The 22,571-nt window shown below is 39.8% G+C and overlaps 1 protein-coding gene across 6 annotated transcripts in view; it reads right to left on the reverse strand.

Annotated features, from left to right (window-relative positions):
- The window catches only part of FAM20B (FAM20B glycosaminoglycan xylosylkinase), a 43,601-nt gene that overhangs the window by 20,080 nt on the left and 950 nt on the right, over positions 1–22,571 (reverse strand). Inside the window, exons 1-5 of one of the 6 annotated variants that reach the window (XM_043484738.1) lie at positions 22,325–22,493; positions 20,249–20,391; positions 10,135–10,638; positions 4,541–4,627; positions 626–735 (exon numbers count right to left, since the gene is read on the reverse strand). In XM_043484738.1, the coding sequence (XP_043340673.1) occupies positions 626–735; positions 4,541–4,627; positions 10,135–10,511 (574 nt within the window). In that variant the 5' untranslated portion in view covers positions 10,512–10,638; positions 20,249–20,391; positions 22,325–22,493. The other 5 variants (XM_043484734.1, XM_043484736.1, XM_043484739.1 and 2 more) reach the window with 5 other exon arrangements.

Here is a 22,571-nt window from a genome sequence, read left to right on the forward strand (position 1 = left end):
CCTCCTATCCTCACTGTGTCTGCAAGGAGAACAGGAGTGAGAGTTCTACGCAGACCCCTCAACTCAGAGCGTGACGGTGGAGAACAGAGGCCAGAAGGGTGGCAGTCAGTTCCACACACAATGAGCTACAGGCTGACCTTCGCAGAGTAGGAAGCGGCAGTGGTGATCTTCCAGGCCCAAGTACAACCCTACAAGGGAATTTCTGACCCTTTTACAGAGCTGCCTTAAGGTTTGCTCAATTTTCAGGAAACAGGACTCAGTTTCCAGGAAAGTACAGGGGTATGAAAGAAACCATCAAGGCAATGATATACAGACAATAATTGATTTAGGCCAAAATTTGATTTTGAGATTTAAGATCAAGCAGAAGGAAATGAAATTATTCCCTAACTACACTAGCATAAACGATCTCACTTCCAACTTCATACACAAAGTGCACATTAGGGAAAACTTTCAATTTCCTGCCATCTACCTTTAGATCTATTTCCCCCAGTAACCTGAGAACAAGTTGCCTGCTTTGCTTTTGCATTCCCTTGAGTTCTTCAATTCCTAAAAGTCATGAACAAGCTTGCTCTACGATGATTTATTAACTATTGCCTTATCTAAACGTCCTCTATAACCTTCTTACCTACGGTTAGGAAGGTGCTCAAGAGCTGCTCCGTGGCAACAGGCTTGATCTCTGTCCGCAGATTAACAAATCTGCCAACCACCAAGGGAGCTCGGCGGAAACCTAGAATCCTGGTTTGGAAGGTTGAACAGAAGAGAAAAATCTTTGGGGATATATTTTATTTTTATTTATTAAAAATTTAAAAAAATATATATATATTTTATTGAAGTATATTTGACTTACAAAGTTTCAGATGCACAGCAAGGTGATTTAGTTACACATATATGCATATATTTGGAGATGGAAATGGCAACCCACTCTAGAATTCTTGCCTGGGAAATCCCATGGACAGAGGAGCCTGGCAGGTTACAGTCCGTGGGGTTGCAAGAATCAGACACTACTTAGCGACTAAACCAGAATACGCATACATTATTTTTCATATTATTTTCCATTATAGGTTATTACAAGATATTGACTATAGTTCCCTGTGCTGTAGTTAATCTTTGTTGCTTGCTGTATATCTATGGTGATGTATTTTAAACAGTAGGGGGTTTTTTTGGGTGAATTGAGCAGCTTATAGGATCTTAGTTCCTTGACTACGGAATTGCCCAGACAGAAATCTTAAAGATCACAGTTAATCGTGTTAGGTGTGTAAAGGTACTGTTGTGTGTGTTAGTTGCTCAGTCATGTCTGACTCTCTGCGACCCCATGGACTGAAGTCCAGCAGGCTTCTCTGTCCATGGGGATTCTCCAGGCAAGAATACTAGAGTGGGTTGCCATGCCCTTCTCCAAAAGATACTGTTGATTGCTGGTAAATGTTTTTCAGAAGTACATATATTTATGAATTTAATATTGAGATGTAATTGATTGAAGATAAATCTGGCAAAATGTGAGCAACTGTTAAACCTAGGGAGTGGGTCTATGGGTTCATTATAATGTTCTCTTTATGTTTGTTAGAAATTTTTCATAATAAGATTTTAAAATAAATTTAACAAAGCATTAAAAAAAGATTGGGCCTAAACCGACACACGGTTTCAAATCTTTGCATAAAACAGAATACTGATAAAAAACTATACAAATTAACCTAAAAGGATAAACTCATAGGACAACTTAAACACAGATACATTTTAAGATACTTCTAATGGTCTCAAAGTGCAGCCTTATGGTCAAGCACCATCATTTTTTTAAAAAAGGAAATTTTATTGCTAAAAAAAATACACACTCCCTGAAGAAAAGTTGGAGGGGCAGAATTCAGAATACACAGAAAATTTATGGAAGAAAATTAAAATCATCCATAATTCCACAATCCAGAAATAACTAGTGACAATTTGGCATTCGACCATATTTTTCAGACATGTATATATAGATACTCTTACATACATATAGATACACACACATATATATATATACACACACACACAAGAGTGTGTGTATATACATAATTGAAATTGAAATTGAAATTATACTACATGCAATTTTGCCTCCTGCTTTTCACTCATCATTGCATCATGAGCCTTTTCTGACTCTTAGAAAGTTGCCTTAAGGTTTCTACAATTACAAATGACTGTGCAATACATAATCCATTGTTCAGGGCTGCTGACTGACTCTCTATCCTAAACTCATTCTTAAAAAAGCTACAAAAGCAAGGAGATCAACAGATCTATCGAAATAACATAAAAATTGAGAGAACCTTCTGAGGCCAGAGGAGGGGGTTAAGTCCTAATGTAATGGAGAAAGAGCAACTCAGAGCAAAAAAGTGTAAGGAGCACGGGGTGGGAAAGAAAGTGGGGAAGTATCTTTTCTCCCCACTGACCACTGTCAGATCAAAGAAGGGCATCCATTTAATGCTGGGAAGCCATATTCAGTGGCACCTGAACGTGGCTGGGGCAGTTAACAAAAGGGATAGGGGTCTGGTCAGAGAATAGCTTTCAGAGGGAGGGAAGGGCTTTTAAATACAAGACCCCAAAGCACAGGTCATAAATTGAAACATTATTTATTTAATTAATATCCAAAGTAATAATTTCTGTACAAAGACTACTTCACTCCAAGTTAACAAATAGGTGCTGCGCTGTGAAAAGATGAGGAGGTATCTCTGCCAATAACTGGCGGAATATAAAGGAACAATGAGATACCACTATACATATATCAGATGAACAAAAATTAGTATGTTGGGTACTATGAAATATTGGTATGGTTATAGGAAAAAGATCTTCAGGCACTGCTTGTGTCCATCAACAGAGAAATAGGAAAGGGATTAGGGATGAAGAAAATAAGGAACAAATAAGGTCTTACAAAGACTGACTCTAACGTGCAGTTAAGTGATGAGTAGGATTTATACAACTCTTTCCCACTAGGTCTTAATAGGGGCAGTGAAAATTCATGGTATTATGAATGAACATTCATTTAATGTTCCCTGTCATTAGATGTTTAGGTTGCTTTCAGACTTTCAGTACTGAAAATGCTACTAGCTAAGATCTTGCTATATGTATCTTTGAATGTCTGATTCTCTAGAGTACTTTTTAGAAATATCTTCTGAGAAATGTCTTAGATGTTTGCATAAAAAGGTAGCTATTCATTCAAAGGGTATGAACATGAAGATTCTGGATATATGGTGCCAGAGTTCTTAAAGACGGAACCAATCAACAATGACACAAGCAGTATATGGATGCCAATCTATTCCTGCCAATAAAGTACTGTCTTTTTTCTAATCTTTGTCACTTTCAGTAGGAGAAAACAGTATCCCATTATTTCACTGAATTTTTTTTTGGTCGCATTGTGTGGCTTGTGGAATCTCAGTTTCCCAACCAGGACTGAACCTGAGCCTTCCAAAAGTGTGGTGTCCTAACCGATAGACAACCAGGGAATTATCTGGATTTTTTTTATTACTGGTGAAGATGAACTCCCTCTGTCATATTTATCAGCAATCAATAGTTCCTATTCAGCCAACTGTGTTCTTAGTCCATTTTCTACTAGTGTTTTAGAGTATGTATAAGATTTTATAAACTTATATATTAAGGCTATTAATGCTTAGATTATATATTAGATTCAGGTATTTTCCTCCCAAGTTAGTTTGCTTTTAAATTTTTACGTTTTTTGACATATGAGTTAATTTTTTTTTTTAGTTGAATCTACTGAGTTTTTGAAAATTTATTTATTGGCTGCAGCATGCGGGATCCTAGTTCCCTGAACAGGGATCAAACCCATGCTCTCCTGCAATGGAAGCACAGAGTCATTCACTGGACCACGAGCAAAGTCCCTCTTTGTGATTTTTAAATTATTGCTTTTATACCCAGAAAATCCTTCCTAATCCTGAAAAAAGACAAAAATTCATCTTTATTTTCTTCTAGTTCCCTTATAGATTCATTTAAAAAAATAGAGTGAATAATTTCTTTTAAAGTCTATCAACATGCCCTGATTAAAGAGCTGATCAAAAGGAGCAACTGGGACACTAGACAATTCAGTTACAAGAATCCTGACTAATGACTGGATTAAAAAGTATTAGTTTTCCTCATTAACTTACACATTTACAATTCACATTTATCCTGGTTATTGAAGCTGTGCATATTTTGTATGAAGGAAAATAATATTTACATATATGTCATGTTATGTTTCCAGCATATGAGGATAAATGAGTATTACTTAAAAACAAAATCAAAACAAAACAAAAACCAGGACTGCCAGGCCCAATTAATGACCAGTTCAATTTAGGGATTTGAAGTCAAACTTTGGTTTTCTTCTTGCCATTTTATTTACCCAAATAATGAGGCACTCACACAAATTTAGTGGAAGCAATCAGTTATCTAAAGTAAGTTAACAAGTCAAAGTTATTAGACTTTTTTTTTAAAACTACACTCCTTTGAAAGGAGTCCACAAGTCCTCTCCAAGATATTTTTAAAAGGAAATAAAACGAATGGGACCCGCTGTGATTACACATACCTGTCCAAATGAAAGGCTGCTACCTCTGCATTGTGTCTATCATAACCAGCATATGGTTCCCCTTCTACCACATAGTCCCGGTTATACCTGCAGAGTGAATGGGAATCACAGATGCAGACATGAGTTACATCAGTACCAGAGGTGACAGTACATGAGGCAGAACAGAAACTCTGCAAGCCTGATTTCGCTCTAGTAACCTTCTCTGTCAACCCTGAGAACAGTCATGGGTTAGCATGGATCACTAGTGGATGATGTGGAGATGAAGTGGAGAAGAAAACTAGAATTATACATCTACCTCTGCAATCATTCTATGAATAAAACACAGATGTTATTTCTACCCCTCCTAAAGACTTTCAACATAGCTTAAGTAAAACTATAAGGTACTTTTCTGAACTCTTTGTATCTTTAGCACAGTGCTAAGTCTATAGTTGGTGCTTAATAAATGTCTACTGAAATGTCTATTAGACTAAACTGAAATAATGAAGACAAATATGTAATTAAAAGGTTTGCCTACCAGAATGGCTATGGTAAGGCTTATTAGAGAAGTTCAAATTTCTTGGGGAAAACAATGGTCCTGATATGCTTCAGGTTTTGTTAAACAAGTAGGAAAAGGAAAAATTTTAAAAAGTTATCTGAATAACTATTTTCTCTTTAAGTTTATGATGATGCAGTGAAAGGAATACTGCAGTGAGAGTTAGATAAAGCTCTGTCATTACCTGCCTGGATAACCTTGAGTAAAACCCTTCTTTTCTCTGGGTCTTAGATTTCTTATCTATAATATTAGGGGCTGGATCAAAAAGCAAGTTCTAAGATGTCTTTGTGAAGAGCTGACTCATTGGAAAAGACCCTGATGCTGGGAAAGATTAAGGGCAGGAGGAGAAGGGGGCGACAGAGGATGAGATGCTTGGATAGCATCACTGACTCAATGGGCATGAGTTTAAGCAAACTCCAGGAGATGGTGAAGAGCAGGGGAGCCTGGAGCACTGCAGTCCATGGGGTTGCAAAGAGTCAGACACAATTTAGTGACTAAACAACAACGAAGATGTCTTTCATCTCATATTCCATTCTGATGATTTTATATCACATGCATGACATAAATGAACGATAATGAAAACTGGCATATTTCTTTCTATTAATTATATAAAAAGATACAGCTTAAACTTGTTAATGGGAAGAACTGAACACAATTCACCTATGACTTCTACTGTTCACTTGCATTTCCTGAATCAAAAGGAGACCTAGTAGGCTTTACAAGACAGAAATAAGTTGAGAATGATGTGAAGAGGAGCCACTTCACTAAGGTCACTTGGATCTCCAATGCTGAAAAGGCCATGGGGAAGTGAGAAACAGTACTATACAAGTCAGTGACCTTCAACATAAATGACCACAGAATATAAACTGCAACCATATTCATTAAACACATTTTCAAGTCAAAGCAATGAAACATTTATGTTAGGAGACAGATGTGCCTCAACACCTGGTTGGACACCAGTTTCTTCTTAGCCTGGTCAATATACTCATATGAATTTTTTTGTCTCTGGTGTCAAAGCATCATTTAGGCTGCCCAGGATTACACCTGCTACCTCCAAATTAAAAGTCTCAGTTTTTAAATGGGACTGCAGCGAAAGCTGACACTGTTCAAGCATTTCTCTCTCCACTACAGCTGCAGGTGACAGGCCTGGAACACTTTATTTCTCAGGACTCCAGCGGAGCCACAGAAGATTGTGGTGATATGCAGTCCACTCCTTTCAGTGAAACGTTAGAGAACTTTCCAGAACATGGAAAGGCTGCACAGAGTGAAATGTAAAACCCTAGAAAAATTCAGAAACTTTGGGAGTGGGCTGGAGACACAGGAAGGGAAGGAAATGGGAAAGGAAGAGGAATCAAAATGAAAGAGCTGCACCGGGGTCCAAAGGTCTGAATCCTTAGTTCATGTTTTGGTTTTTGTGAAACATGGAAGTCAGAACCCTGGATCTCACTTTCCCCAGAAGTAAAACTAGTTAAGACTAGTTGATCACCATGGGCCCTCTCAGCACTTCCCATGATCCTTCACCTCTCCCAAGCTCTGGGCCCTTGACAGCTTGTTCTTGTCCCACCATAATTGCAGTTTCTGCCTATGAAAACCAATGTACTTCCAGAAAAGATACAGCTACATTAAAAAACAAAATTACTTTTATAATAATGTAAGGCAAAATGTGCAAATAAAGGCATGACTGTATTCCTGTATATTTCATGCACTATACAAATCTTCCATCTCTGACAGGAGGACATGGACAACCAGGCTTCAGAAATGCTGAACCACAAGTGGCTGTTAAAGAAAGGTGCATGTCTCAACTCAGCAGGAAGGACCTAGATCCTCCTCTCAACAGAGCGATCCATCTTAAGTCACTGACAGAACAACGAAATTCATACAGTAACTGCCGATAAATCACTCCTATCCTCCTGGTGAAGGACATCAGAATGTGAACAAGGACATTAATTTGCACTTACACTAGGACTAAATAGTCTCAGAGGCCCCTGGGGTCAGAATAGCAATTTGCTGGGTGTTTTCGGACTGGAGTCAATTTCTACAAGCACTTATATGTGCACCCACTTTCCCCAGCCTGCGAGAGTGCCAGGTATAATCAGCCCAGGTCAGTGTGTGCAGTGACTAGGGTGCTACCACCCACTGCAGGGGCCTCAACAGCTTGCAGGGAGTGGGGGAGGAACAACCCTGGAGCCGAGCATAGACAAGGGCTATTTGGGAGATGATGGGAGATGAAGGGGCTGCCTTGACAAGAATAAAGAGCTGGGTGGAGAGAGGAGGACCAGGCTGTTGGAGGCTTGGCCATTAGGCTGTGGAGGCTGGGTTTCATCTGGTGAGTAATGGGAATCCCTGGAAGTTTTAAAGCTGGGGAGCACAGTGATAATATGGGTATTTGGGAGAAGAATGAAAGTAGTTTTCAGGATGGTCTGGAAGAGGAAAGTAATGGGAAGGCTGCAGTGGTAGTAAGAGATAGGAGATGAAGCATCAGTGACTAATGTTAGCTTATGCATTTATCTGCTGCCACTTCCCCTTCTCACTAGTCTGGCCTCTTCCACCCTCCATTTATATCATATCTTGTCTGAACATTGCAGACCTATCTGCAAAGCGCCTGAACTAACACTAACATTGTACACTGTTAGTAATATCTGCCTTCTAACACTTCCTGCTGTCCCATCTCACCTTTAATTTCCCAGTGTATAAACAGTGGTGTGAAGAGGGTATCCTTTTATTTAAACACAAACTGCCTGCAATTCATCTCTTTTTACACAAACTTGATTCTTGTTTTTAGTTTGCTTTCTTTCCATCAGTCTGCTTATGCTGCTGATCGCTCAGGCTACAAATCAAGAGGTCAAGGATCACATTTCAAAAGGAAACTAGCAAATTTTCGAAAATGGATGATCCATGCCATCTCTCTTACAGGACGACAAACAAGCGTGAGAGGCTCGCGTGTGCGGCAGGACCCCAGCTGCTCTCACCCTGGCAGATTCAAACGCAGCTCCCTCTCACTGCAGGGTGGCCCTGTCAAGTTACTCTTCCTGCGTCTCAGCTTCTGGGTCTGGAAATAAGCACTGTAACTGTCCACGGCTGTGATGAAGGTTAGAGGCATTAACATACAAAAGTCCTTAGTGTAACACCTGGCAAACGGTGTGCATGCAACAGAAATTAGATTCACGGTCCACATAACCATGCTTTTTCCACATTACCTAATTTCCACATCTTCCACACACCATACCTCCCAGTCCCAGGCCAATGTAGATCCCTTCCATTTCTGGAATCCCAATATACTAGCTCTCTGGCTGCCTATTATCCACTGATATTTGGATCATGAAGAGAGCTAAGCCAACTATTCTGGTCACAGTAAGTTTTTGCACATCATCACCCCATGTTTCTTCTCCCACTCCAGCAAGAGACCCCAAGTTATGTGTTATAATTCTCTCCAAAGCTGCACTGAGGAATGAAAAAAATGTTTAGCCCACAGATAATTTCAGACCTTAAAAATTTTGAGAAAATGCACTGGTAACTAATTCCTGTCAAAAGAATATAGATTACCATCATGTTAACCTATTTCAAATTCATATACACACAGGAAACTTAAAAAATAGTCACACTATAGAACTGCCACACAAATCCTCTCTGTAGATCCTTAGAAAAGTCCAAAGGGATCACTGTTTAATAGTATATGAACTAGCTCTTTCTCCAGTTCAAATTTGGACTGAGGCAACTAAGATGACTCAGTTCCCTGCTTAAAACAGGCAAAAGAAACGAGGTATTACTACATACACATTAGAATGACCAAAATCCAAAACACAGACAACACCAAAAGTTAACGAGGATGTGGAATAACAAGAATTCTCACTCATAGCTGATGGGAATGTAAATTGAAACAATCACTTTGGAGGACAGATTGGTAGTTTATTACAAAATTAAACATACTATATAGTCCAGCAACTATGCTCCTTGGTATTTACCCAAATGAGCTAAAAACTTACATCTACACAAAAACCCGCATATGAATGTTTACAGAAGCTTTATTCACAACTGCCAAAACTGGGAAGTAACCAAGGTAACTTTCAGTAGGTGAATGAATAAACAAACTGTGGTACATCTACACAATGGAATATTATTCAGGAAAAAAAAAGTCATCAAGCCACAAAAACACACAGAGGAACCTGAAAAACATGGTGAGAAGCCAATCTGAAAAGGTTACAAAAGGTATCACTCCAGCTATATGACATTCTGGAAAAGGCAAAACTATGGAGACACTAAAGAGATTAGTGGTTGCCAGGGATTCAGGGGGAGGAAGGGAAGAATGAATAGCTAGAACACAGGGGACTCTGAGGTCAGGGAAGCTGTCCTTTATGATGGTGTAATGGTGAATACTTGTCATTATAAGTTTATTAAAACTCACAGAATATACAGCACAAAGAGTGAACTTTAACATAAACTATAGACTTTAGTTAATAAATTAATGTTGGCTCATCAACTGTAACAAAGGTACTAATTTGATGGAAGACGTTAATTATAGGAGAGACTGGGGAGGAGGAGCAAGGGCAGATAGGAACGCTCTATACTTCCCCCTCGATTTTTCTGCAAACCTAAAATTACTAAAATAAAGTAAAATAAAATAAAGCCTATTAATTAAAACAAAACCAAAGCTCAAGTGAAAGGACTTACGTTACCCATCCAAAACTCACTCCAACCCTCCACAGCATTTGTGACACATGGTTATCTGGTCTTTAACTGTACACTTACGTTGACAAGTTGCTTATTTCCTAACCAATTCATTTTGTATCTCTAACATCTGGCACATAGTACTTGATAAATTTAGAAATCAAGGAGAGCTCTCACTGTAAAGTGTTCAATCTAATATAGTACACCAAAACATATTCCTGCAAGTTTCCCTTACTCAAAGAATCATGGAGCATTAAGAGCTAGAGAAGACGTCAGAGACCTTTGCATCTCTCCCTCCCATTTCACTGAAGAGAATAGTAGGAGGAGGGGATGAGCACTCAAACAAATTCCAGGTGAGAACCAAACAGCACAAATAACTTCCAAGGTGAAAACTTACCGCTTAGGTTTGAAGACAACTTTCTGTCCTCCTTCAAGTATCAGTAAGGCTTTCAGTTGTGTCCCTTTATAGCCCACATCAGCTTTAATGATTTTCTTGGTGGCCATGGCATGCAAGATTGCTCCCAGCTCTGGTGTCTCTTCAGGGTACACTTCCCGGGGAACCACCCACTGGGCTGCAATCTCCCAGGGAGACTGCAAGGTGTGGTCCAGCTTGGGCACCAGCTCCACCCGCAAGCCCGCCATCATTCGGTGAAAGGCCCTCTGGTCCTCCCGGTTGGCAGCTGATGTATCTAAGTTGTCAATCAGGAAAACTTTGGTGAAGATAAAGATGACAAGGAGAATTGCTAACAGCACGACTCGCTGCTTTAGCTTCATGTTGACCTCTTTTCCTTCTCCCCGACCACTCTCACTTATCAAGGAGAGCAGGTGGTGATGGTCAGCAAGGAGACTCCATGATTATACACACTGGTCCATCTCTTCACTGAGGCGCCTCCCACAATTCCTGCAAGCCCAAGTATAAAGCACAGTTCATTCAGAAATTCTGTCCTTCCACCCCTAAATCTTTTGCAAGCCTCAAAGAGATTGCTCACCCTTTTAGCTGGACTAATCCTATGTCTGAGAAGACCCAATAATTTTGAATGAACTGGTCCAAGGAAGGATGTAACAGTTAAGAACTAGGTACACTGAAAATTTAAAAGCAAATACTCCTGTTTTAATAGGGTGCAGAGCCATTCCGGAGCCATTTGGATGGCCACCAATTCTTAGAAACCAAAACACTGAGAAAAAGCACAAAAAAGTTAAACACTAAGATATGCATAACTCCTTAACTTTCATTTATCTTTCAAAACCCATAAATGACTTTTGATTATCCAAAACCACCGGTATTTGGTAACTTTCCAGTTATTGTCTCCAAATACAAGTATTATGACATATTATAAGACAAGAACTCTTCAAAAATGCCAAAGAGGGTACAGAGGAGAGTAATAACTCCCTTTCTGAATTCAAATACCTAGCAAGCCTAAACATGTCATATCTGCTGCTCACATACTGAAATACAACACCCAGACATGTATCTCTACTTATCAGTCTTCTACTAATTATTTTTCAAAATTAAAAACCCTGTAAAATACAGATAATCAAATCTGGATAAATTAAGCAAAGGAAAAACATATCCCTATACCATCTGGCTATCAGAAGAACATGACCAGAAAATTAATGAAACCTGGTACTATAGCAACATGACTAAATCTGGACTGGTCAGGCACATAACAAAGATACTCATGCTATAGACCTAAAGAAGTGCTTCCTCTGTGGGGCCCACCACACTGGTCAGTTCTCAAGCTGAAAGATTCCAAATGTAAGATTTTTTGCCAAGGTGTCAAGAACATAAAATTCAATCTCATTTGCATGCTGACAGGCTGCTTTCCACTCCAGAGGGCCATTTAAAAACATGCACAAGCTTGCTCTGCTGTATGCCTACAGGCAGCACTGTGCTGGGCTAAGGCAAAGATGACAAGAAGACAACAGGGTGTTGCTTCACTCTCCAATTCATTTAACAACTCAAACTATTAATTGAAGAAATAAAACCAAGGCAAAAGATGGGGCAAACGATTCAGGCTGAGCCACTCCCAGTCAAACCGGAGACTGCTCCCCTATTAACAGCTGGAAACACACCCCAGAACAGTATACTAGAGAAGCAGTGTGTTCTAAGGGCAGCGCCTTGCTGAGAGCTTGCTGACACACAGTTTATTCTTGGTGATTAACCACTCCCATTTCATTTTCAGGAAGATGGCAAAGTGAGAGTCGAATTCAAATTCTAATTATCTCCAGCCACCTGTTCAGTTGCATCATCATCTCCCAGGGAGTACATAACACTATTAGCTGAAACACAGGCAATTCAAGTGTATCCAAAATGTAATTGTGATGGTATCAAATTTGGTGTAAAACTCAGTAAAATAGTTCCCTATGATTACTGATAACAGCGATGCCAGTAGAACAGATTTCAGAGATTTTTGCTAGTCCTAACATGACCTAAACCACACAAATTCTTCGGTTATTTGTTCAACAGTACAGATCTCTGGCTGCAGTGGTAAAATGTAATGTGGAAATCTCACTGTGTCGGCAATCTTTTCCTTAGCCCCTCCAGCTGCAACTCCCTCCAGCTGAGGTGCTACCCTGGCATAAAGGGGTCAGCTGAACAGCCTTTCATGTCCTACAAACCCTCCTCAGGACTAAAGTCTGGTTAACCCGAGATCCTAATGATGCTGCTCATTTCATTTAGAATGAAGAAATTCCTCCCTCGTGTTATATAAACATATCATATCTAGACATTTAGCACAAAGGTTGGGGACAGTGAGGGTTTTTTTTTTTTTTTTTAAATCACCAATGCAATGAGAAGTTTGAGTAGCTCCAAAATTCAGACAAAACAAAGTGAGCCTGTGTGCTTTTAAGTTCTGAAATCTCATTACCTTTTGATGGGCCACAGAAGAAGGCACTCATCAGTTCAGGGCTGCAAATACTTCATCCACTCAACTAAGAAATTCCTATTAAGTGGCTGAAGGGTTCAACTGTTACCTCACTTCACTAGTCACCTCTGCAGACTGGTTGTGAGGGAGGTTTGAAGGAGGGGCGTTTGTGACTAGTCACCACATCCCAGTGGGACAAGTCAGACTGCAGTCTGGCTCTCCTCTCAACAACTGCCTGGCATGTCCGCAGCCACTGACTGCCTCTAGTGAGGGTACGTTTTATTGAATCCCCGAAAGAACAGCCTGTTGGACCTGCAGGTCTTCCAATCCAGGATAATGCAGCAAAATCATTTTTCCAATCACACACCATTTGTGAGCTCCATAAACCCCTCAGCAAAGCGATGATGGCGTCGGCCAGTCTGTGTTGCTAGGCACCACTGTCTCTCTTCCCTCCTCACTTGTCAGCTTCCGCCAAAACAGAACATGAACACGGTCCCCTACGGGTCACTGCTCACAAATTTCCTCTCAAAATTTCGCTCTCAAAATTCCTCTTGCTCTTATCTTTTCTTCCCATCTTCTCCTGTTCAAAGCCTGATCTAGCTTTCAAGGACCATCTTCAAAGCCATTTCTGGTCCCTCCTTACTATAGTCACCTCTCTCGCCTTTGGGCCAGTACTTAACTACATTCTGCCGCATCCAGTGTCTTCTTGTAGATTGTTCTTAATTCCCCTCTCAGAATTCTGACTCCTTACTGATCTTAGCTACTTTGGCACTCCCTACAGTACGCAGCATAGTAAGAGCAGATGTCTTTTCCCCTTAAACTGGACAAACCACTGCAAATGAGGCTTTGCAAGTATCTCAAGACTCTGCTATTAATTTCCTTCGGTACTGTATTTGGTATCAAATAAGTGTGTATCACCTGGCACCTTAACTTGGCTATCTTTAATCAGCTACCCATTTTTAGGCAATATACTTCTCTACTGACACTACTCAATTTAGCTGGTAGTTTCGGAGGACAGCCTTTTTCTGAGTAAATATTGACAGCTCAGAAAGAGGTTTTCCTTTCGTTGGAAAGCTGCTACTCCTTCAGCCTACAGGGCAAGCACAAAGATATTCAAGAAATTAAACAATACAGAGTTTTTAGTGGAATTTCTACAAAAAGCCTGTGAGTTTGCAAGATTCCTTTCCAGGAAAATGTATTAGATACGCAATATAGAATGATTCCATCCTCCAATGATAGTAGTCTCCTTTCCTCTTTACAGTAATCCCCTCCTCTCCTGTGTCTTTGAGAGGGGAGGGTACCCAAGACAGAGCTTCCATACCGTATTATCTTCTTTAAAACAGCAGCATACTATATACTCTGCAAACTGGGTTTCTAAGAGGATCCCCCATTTCAGATACTAAGGAGATGAAAGCAAGATCACTGGGTATATTCCAAATTATTCATGAAAACTTCTCTTGCATTCTCAGGAGTCTGCCTGCTCTATTTCATGCCTGCACCGCCTCATATAAATGCCTCCAACAGTGTAACACTGTCCAGTTATATTATGGTCATTTATTTTAATGTTTCTGTTATGCGGAACAGAGCCTACCTCAAAGAACAAATAGACTCAAGGTAATAATATAACACAAAAAATGTTTCATATAAAAAAGGCAGGGCTAATGGTGGTCTTCACACTAAAAGCTGGCATAAATTCCCACATTGGAGTTGTGGAAGAGAGACGTTTATAAGAAGTCTTCACATTGAACCCTGGTTTCACTCTTGGCTCTATCAGTGAAATGAGGCTTGATATGGAAGCTGGTATGTCATTCTTCTCTCTCTTACACACATACACACACACACACTCCTACACATACGGTAAGTGTTTTATAAGGATAAACTTATGACTACATTGTAAATTGTTTTGGGAGAGGAAATAGAGGTTTTACAGAAAAAAGTGAAGTCATAGTATAAAGACTAGATCCCTCTGTTCAAGAATCTGACTGATGTCTGAAGGAGCATATACAGAAATACACACTGGTGCAAATATCTGTAAGCCACTGTGTGATAAAATTCAATGTATGTGACTGCTGAGGAACATGAAAAGACCTGGCCCCAACACTTACTACCTTACCAGGTGCCACCAGCAAGGTGGCTTGTTTATAAGCCACCAGCAAGGTTCCAAACCTCATTAGTAGCTGTGCCATCTTGAATGTCCCTTTAATCAAGAGACCTCACACTACTTCACCTGAGGTCACAGAGAAGAAATCCCAACTTCTGTTCAAAGCAACTGAAAACAAAAGCTTCAGTAATACTTGTTTTCTGTGTTTTCAATTCAATGGTCAAATCAAGTTCTTACCACACGAAGGGAATGCAAGACATTCTGAGAGTGTCTGGTACCAGAAGGAAAACATTCAATATGAACATTTCATGCAGAGGGCGATTAACAAAGAAGATGGTGAAGGGTGTAGGATTTATTATATAACTAGCATATTATCATATTTACTCACACAATCTCCTTGCCATTCATCCTGAGTGGAAATCACAAGGACAATTTCACAAACTTCTTCTTTGGTCATTGCCGGTTTCAGCAAACCTCTGAAGGTTTGGTAAGCATAAGAGGCAAGACCTGAATTTAATTATAGTTTTCAGGTGACTGTCTACAAAGACAGAAACCAACAATTCTTCCCATCAGGAAGTGGAATCTATTTTTCCTTCCCTAGAATATGGACTGGCTTTGTAACTTGCTTTGATCACAGAATGCTGTGGAAGCGGCCTAGTGCTAGGTGTCTTAAGAGACCTAGCGGCTTCCATTTGGGACCAAGGTACTATGTAAAGCGGCTCAGGCTAGACTACTGAATGATGAGAGGCCTGGTCAGCCCCTAGTTATTCTGGCCACCCCAGCTGAGAGCCAGATACACAAGTGAAGCCACTTAGGGCATCCCAGTTCCAGCGGAGGTCTCAGCTAAATCCAGCCACCCACGTGACTCCAGCCATATCATGTGTGTAGAAGAACCAATCAGCTGGACCCAGCTGATCTACCAAGTATGAGAAATAAATCATTTAGTCTTAAGCTACTATATTTGGGGGTAATTTGTAAACCTAACATTTTCATGTCTATTCTGTCCATATCAACTATCTGGGATATATTAATTAACCATTTAAGTACAAATAAAAATTGGATTAATAAATAAAGTCTCTTAAAGGTAACAAAAGAAAAAAATAGCATCTCAAATGGATCATTTACTAAAGTCCATTTATACACTTTATAGCAATTAAGGCTAACCCCACACACTCACAGAACTATACACACCCAGGTTATAAATTCTAACCTTTAAACCCCAGTCAAAGCATAAATAATAGCAAAAATTATAACCCTTTAGTACCAAAATAAAATAGTGTATTTCCACCTTGGGGCGAGACTGATATACTGCCCTTTTGTTTTTTTCAATTGGTAGTGACCTTAGAGCACTTTGCTACATTATTATTAGCTGCCTCCTAGAAATAAATGCAGCCTCTCCTGATGGTTAGTGATAATTCTTACAAGTAAAATAAAGGGCATTCAGAAATCTTCCCGCTTAGCATTGTGAGCCTCTAGCTTAAGAAGTCAAAACCTCCAATTCTAAGTGGTATCAAGTGTTCACTACTTAAATAAATCTATATCCTCAGAAAATCAGCCCACTCCTGTGCTGCCACCACCGCCTACAGCAGCATAATATTATTCTTTCTCATCTTCAGTTGGGAGTCTTCAATTGAAACAAAACCTAGCAATAAACAATATTATTAATCAGTATCTACATGTAGCTTTCCTTTTCACTTAAATAGGTTCTTAATTCACCTTCTTTCTGCTAACTTCCCTGGGCCTCCATTTCTTTATATGAAAAATGAAGTACAAACACTATTACCTGACTCACAGAACTGTTAAAAATGAATGGTACTACCAGGTGTATTGTGCTAAAACTAGTGCTTGGACAACTCATAGTAGTTGCTTGTTGGTCATTATTACCATATCAAAAACCCAAAGATGACTTCCTGAGAAGAAAGAATGGCAAAGAAAATAACCCTCATTGGTTATGCTGTCTTCTGGGTTTACACAGTCAGGAGCTGAATACATATGTTGCATTACCAAGAGTTCTAGTAATCTTATATTTTTGAAGCAAAGACTTCCGTAAATTTGAGTAGGTAAGACTGTAAGCAAGTAGGTATCGTCAGAGTGGATGCCAGGTGAAGCAGAAAACTAGGAGGTTTTGTCACTAATCTGGCCAACCTTAGGCCAATGTTTTTCTCTTGTCTACAAAGTTCAATTACACCACATTCAATGTAAGTGAAACAGATGGGAAGCATGAACTTTTTCTATTTCATGAAAATGGCTGAACAGAATGCCCTTCACAATGTTCTTCAGTTTGGAAGATTAAATCTGTGTTTTAAAGGTGACAGCTTTGCATGTCCTAGAGCAGCCATGAAATTAAAAGACACCTGCTCCTTGGAAGGTAAGCTAGAACAAACCTAGACAGCACATTAAAAAGGAGAGATATCACTTTGCTGACAAAGGTCTGTACAGTCAAAGCTATGGCTTTTATAGCCATGTATGGCTGTGAGAGTTGGACCATAAAGAAGGCTGAACAGTGAAGAATTGATGCTTTCGAACTGTGGTGCTGGAAAAGACTCTTGAGAGTCCCTTGGACAGCAAGGAGATCAAACCAGTCAATCCTAAAGAAAATCACTCCTGAACATTCATTGGAAGGACTGATGCTGAAGCTCCAATACTGATGCAAAGAGCTGACTCACTGGAAAAGACCCTGAGGCTGGGAAAGACTAAAGGCAATAGAAGAGGGTGGAAGAGGTTGAGATGGTTAGATAGCATCACCAACTCAATGGACATTAGTTTGAGCAAGTTCTGGGAGTTGGTGATAGGCAGGGAAGCCTGGCGTGCTGCAGTCCATGGAGTTACAAAGAGTTGGACATGACTGACAGACTGAACAATAAAGCTTTTAAGATAAGCCCTGGAATAACTTATGAGTACAGAAAATCAAACTTCTACACAGTCCAAGTCGGTTCAAGTGTTATATATTCCTCAGTTTTCACTTCCACTTAAATATTTATTCACATATATACACTTGTGTTATGTGAAAATCTCTAACAGTTCCCTGTGAAGGAAGGAACTAAAATGATCACCAGACATTAATGAAGTATAAGGTAGCCTTTCTTCCTGGGTGTGAGAGTAAAAATGAAACAGGCAACAGAGTGTTTCCTCCCTCTTTGAAAAAAATCCAATTCCTGCAACCTGTCCCATTTAAATCTTGATCCAGGGGAATCCTCTAATGATTTTTTTGAAAAGTGAAAAGAAAAAAATTTCAGCTCATACTGCTGAGCTGAAGCAGTGAGATTTGTTCTAAAAAACCAACAGAGGCAGTGTTCACTCATCTAGAAACTCTGTGGAAATTCCTAAGAATTTGCGTTGTTTCAAATGAGCCAGGTATAATGAACTTTCCTAAGTTCTAGGTATTTCACTGCTCAATTATCAGATCTAACAATCATTTAAGGCTATATAGAATGTGATTCCTATATACTGTAGAAAATACAGAATTTCAAATAACAAAAAAATTTACTTCAAACTTCATGTTTTCTATCTTTACTGTTCTTGAAAAGGTATGTAAACTTCATTCAACAGTAAAAAGTTGAATGTATGAAAAAGTATGTAAACTTCATTCAACAGTAACACCTCACAATTTTAACCTTATGTTCTAGGGTCAGTCAAGCTCACAGGCTACAGATCACTTTAGAAATAGGAACCCCAAGCAGGTCTGTGCTGAATTATGGCTGACTGGCTCCCGGCATGATCCCTTGTTATGCTGCAGCTGCTAAGTCACTTCAGTCGTGTCAGACTCTGCGCGACCCCATAGACGGCAGCCCACCAGGCTCCGCCGTCCCTGGCATTCTCCAGGCAAGAACACTGGAGTGGGTTGCCATTTCCTTCTCCAACGCATGAAAGTGAAAAGTGAAAGTGATGTCACACAGTCGTGTCCGACTCTCTGCGACCCCATGGACTGCAGCCTACCAGGCTCCTCCATCCATGGGATTTTCCAGGCAAGAGTCCTGGAGTGGGTTGCCATTGCCTTCTCCCTTGTTATATATGAATATAAATACATATGCACACATACATACACACATATATTTTTTGGCAGCCTGTCTCTTCTACCCTACTGTGAATTCCTCAAGGACAGGGGATATTTTACTTTCTTTGTAGTCAGAAGTAAGCTAGTACAGTTCAGGACACATGAGATAAACACTTACTGAATAAAAGGAATGAAGAGTGAGGAAAGTAGAGACCTTTATGGTTTTAAGAATTTCTTTAGCTCTTTGGTTTAAAGGTGACCTCTTTTTTTAACCAATATAGGGAAACTAAGTCCTGTAATGAATTCAAATATACATACAGTAAAAATGTTGAAATATCAAATATTAATACCAATTTTATACACTCAATTTTATTATTTATTTTTTATACACTCAATTTTAAACTGCTGCCTTCTATATACCTTGCTTCCACCTTTCACGGCCATTGATATTGCCAAGCTGGTGTCTGGTGTTGGTTGGGACTGGGAGTAAAGATGATTTGGAAATGCTAAGAGGAAGATTGGAGATGGTCCAAGACATTGTCCAAGAATGATACATGACAGGGCTGGAACCAAGCTTTCAAGTGTTATTGGCAATACTTTCTGAAATGAGAACCAACACTGCTATTTCCATATCACTTTCTTTTTTATATAGAAAGAACTACAGGGACATAAACGCACCTGTATAGAGTGCAAGTTCATTATCTAAACCAACGATAAGAAACAGAGAACAAAAGGTCTTTGGGCAGCCAAAATAACGGTCACAAAATTCATCCACTAATAAAGAAAAGCCAGGCAGACCCTCACTAAGCTTATTTAGCTGTTTTACATTCAATTTCAGGAAGCAGAGTTATCTGGGTTGCTCCTCCACAGAAGATTAGAAGCTGCAAAAAATTTTAAAAAGGGCAGCAGGGACACTAACAGCAGCAAAAGCATTGCTTTTTCACCTCTGAAAGAAGAGACAGACTGACTTCTGAAAGCAAATTCAAGAATTCCAAAAGAGGAAGGGGCAAACAACCTACATATGTCAATCACCTCCAAGCCCTGCAGGATTACTGTCTGTAACCATAATCTCAAATTAACAAAGGTTAAACTACATTGTTTAAAAAGCATATGAAACATAAAAAAAAAAAGGATTTTTGCACACAATATCCTATTCCCACACTGGTAATATCATATTCCCACGCTGGTATCGATACATAAAGCAGAATCAGCATTCAAGAGCAAAGAATGATGGAAATGATAGACTTCACTGCCTCACCCTGTTCTTGGTTCTGTTCCACATTCATAATTTCATATTCCTTGACCTCCTTTCAAAATGTACCCAAATAACACCATCCCCTCCACAGGGTAGTTACCTTGCCAGAAAGTAGACTCCTAAACACACACGCCAAAGCTCAGTGTCTCTTTTCTGCATCAGCCTTCATTTCATATCTCATACACACCCCTCAGTATGACAGACACACCCCTCAGACTGACCATGTCCAGAGCTGGGCCTTCCCTCTCCTGATTCTGGATATGAACAACAAAATCACAAGTGAGAGCTTTGTATTACATTCTCTCCTAGATGGCTCTAGCAGTCATGTTGACGTTACAAGTTGGTCAAAAGCTGGTTTCAGTTGCAAAGTAAGGTCTTCTGTTTAGTACCCAAGGTCTGTGCCAATGAATTCGTCAGTCCTTGAGGGTTACAGAGGCAGTCTAAGGAAGGAAAAGAGGGAGAGATTTACAGGTGTGGGATGACAAGCACTTCAGGGAAGGATAAATCCCCTCTCCCATCCCCAATACGAAGGACCAGAAGATGGACAGTCAGGGTCAGTGATACTGGCATGGTCAACACCAAGAGCTCGAGTTCTTCTACTAGTGCAAAAATAGTGTCTACCAGACCAACTGCTAGGTGAGCTGAGTCAGAGCAGGCTGCAGGAGCAAGTCTATGAAGCTGCACCCAGGTTGCTGGTGGCGAGACCACCACCCAATCACACAATCAGATCTTAGGGCAGCTCCAGCAAGTAACACCCATTACAGATACCCATCTCAACTGAACTATTTTCAACATGAATCCGAAACAATTTTCTTGGCTTTTTTTTTCTTGTAAAGAGGAACTAAACAATTTAATATCTGCACAAGGATGTGTCCTCCTCCCTCATACTGTTTTCCATTCATTCATTCAACCACCAAATATTTACTCCACACCTACTATTCACTATACACTGTCAGGTAAAAAAACAAAGCACATCAATCATTATCACTACAACACCAAACTGTAGTTTCTCATTATAACTGTACTTCCACCCAGGTGGCTCAGTGGTAAAGAATCCACCCCAAAGCAGGAGATGAAGGTTCAATCTCTGGGTCGGGAAGATTCCCTGGAGAAGGAAACAGCAACTCACTCCAGTACTTTTGCCTGGAAAATCCCATAGACAGAGGAGCCTGGCAAGCTACAGTTCAAGGAGTTGCAGAAGAGTCAGACATGACTTAGCAACTAAACACATTGTAACCATGCTTCTCTGCCCCAAACTACCTGGCACTTAGTCCCAGAGTGGCCTGACATCAGCTTCAAAAGACAGTGTCCTTTTTACTATTTCCAACTGTGGCCAGAGAATACAAAGAGCAGCCTCTTAATTCTATAAAGAGATTGCAGCAATTGCCAAGAGACAACCACTGTGGCTGCTATTTTTAAAAGTTATCAATTCAAGAGTTGAAGCATCTGGCTTCAGGGTTTATGCCATTAAAATGATGGGCACACAAAGTGAAGGAAGCTGAAGACTGCCCTGCGAGCAGGAGAAACAGACAATTTCATTTAGAAATTCAAAATTCAGGAAAAAAGCAGAAGCTTTAACGCTATATGAAAGAACTGGAGTCTACAAATAGAAATCAAGAGAATGGACTAAAAGTCAGGAAATTATCAACTCAGCATAAAGTAACTATGACATAAAGGAGTAAATGATAGGAACAGTGATCTGTTTGTTCCCATATCAAAGTATCCTGGGCATGTTTTCCAATTTTCATTCTTTAACTAAATTATGGCTACTTTCCTAACTAGTTCCAGAAAAATAGGACAAACCAATGTCACATTTTTATCAGTCAAACTGAAGAAAAGCTGTGAGCTCCAAGATTTCCTGATCATTTTTTACCACCATTCATTTCTATCATTGCACTGTAATGTGAGGCAGAGACCCTGAATTGCTTGTCTGTGCCTCTTAATTCTCTTTTGACAAGCACTTTCAAAGGTGAAAGGACCTCCAGCTGACTGACTGCACTGAAAGGTTCTAGGGGCCAAAATCCATCAACTTCACAAACTTCAAACATTATTAATTTAACATAAATCGACCTTAGACTGGCTTTAAGGCTAGGCAAATAATTTAGCATCTTTAACATCTGTATCTCAGATTCTCAAGGATACGTTTTGATGATAAATAACAATATATGCAGAAGTGCTTTAAGGCTTGGCTCAAGAGTCCTGCATAAATTGAAGGACTGTACTACACTGAGGTCTCCAGCCCAATTTAAAATAACCCCAGTGAAATTTACACATTAACTTACAACACAAGGATAGCAATTGTTAATAAACAGTAATCACAGTTACAGTTCTACATAAAGTCCTGCCATTTGAAAGCTAAAAGATCCCACATACCTATTCCTTCTTTTCAAAGTGAGAAATCAAACCTCGGCTGGGTGGGGATGATACTGATACTTGGCCCTAGACTCAAACTGCTGTATCAAGCATTTCTCATTTCCCAGAATTATAAATCCTCACTCCTCCAACCGACGATATGGCCGTTTAAAGGGCTAATAAATCCTTAATGACCAACCATGTCTTGTCCCCTCCACTTTCCCTCCAACATCCTCTACCGTTTCTCGTTTCTCGTCCTATCCAGGAG

This window comes from Cervus canadensis, chromosome 13, assembly GCF_019320065.1.
Source record: "Cervus canadensis isolate Bull #8, Minnesota chromosome 13, ASM1932006v1, whole genome shotgun sequence".
Classification (NCBI taxonomy): Eukaryota; Metazoa; Chordata; class Mammalia; order Artiodactyla; family Cervidae; genus Cervus; species Cervus canadensis.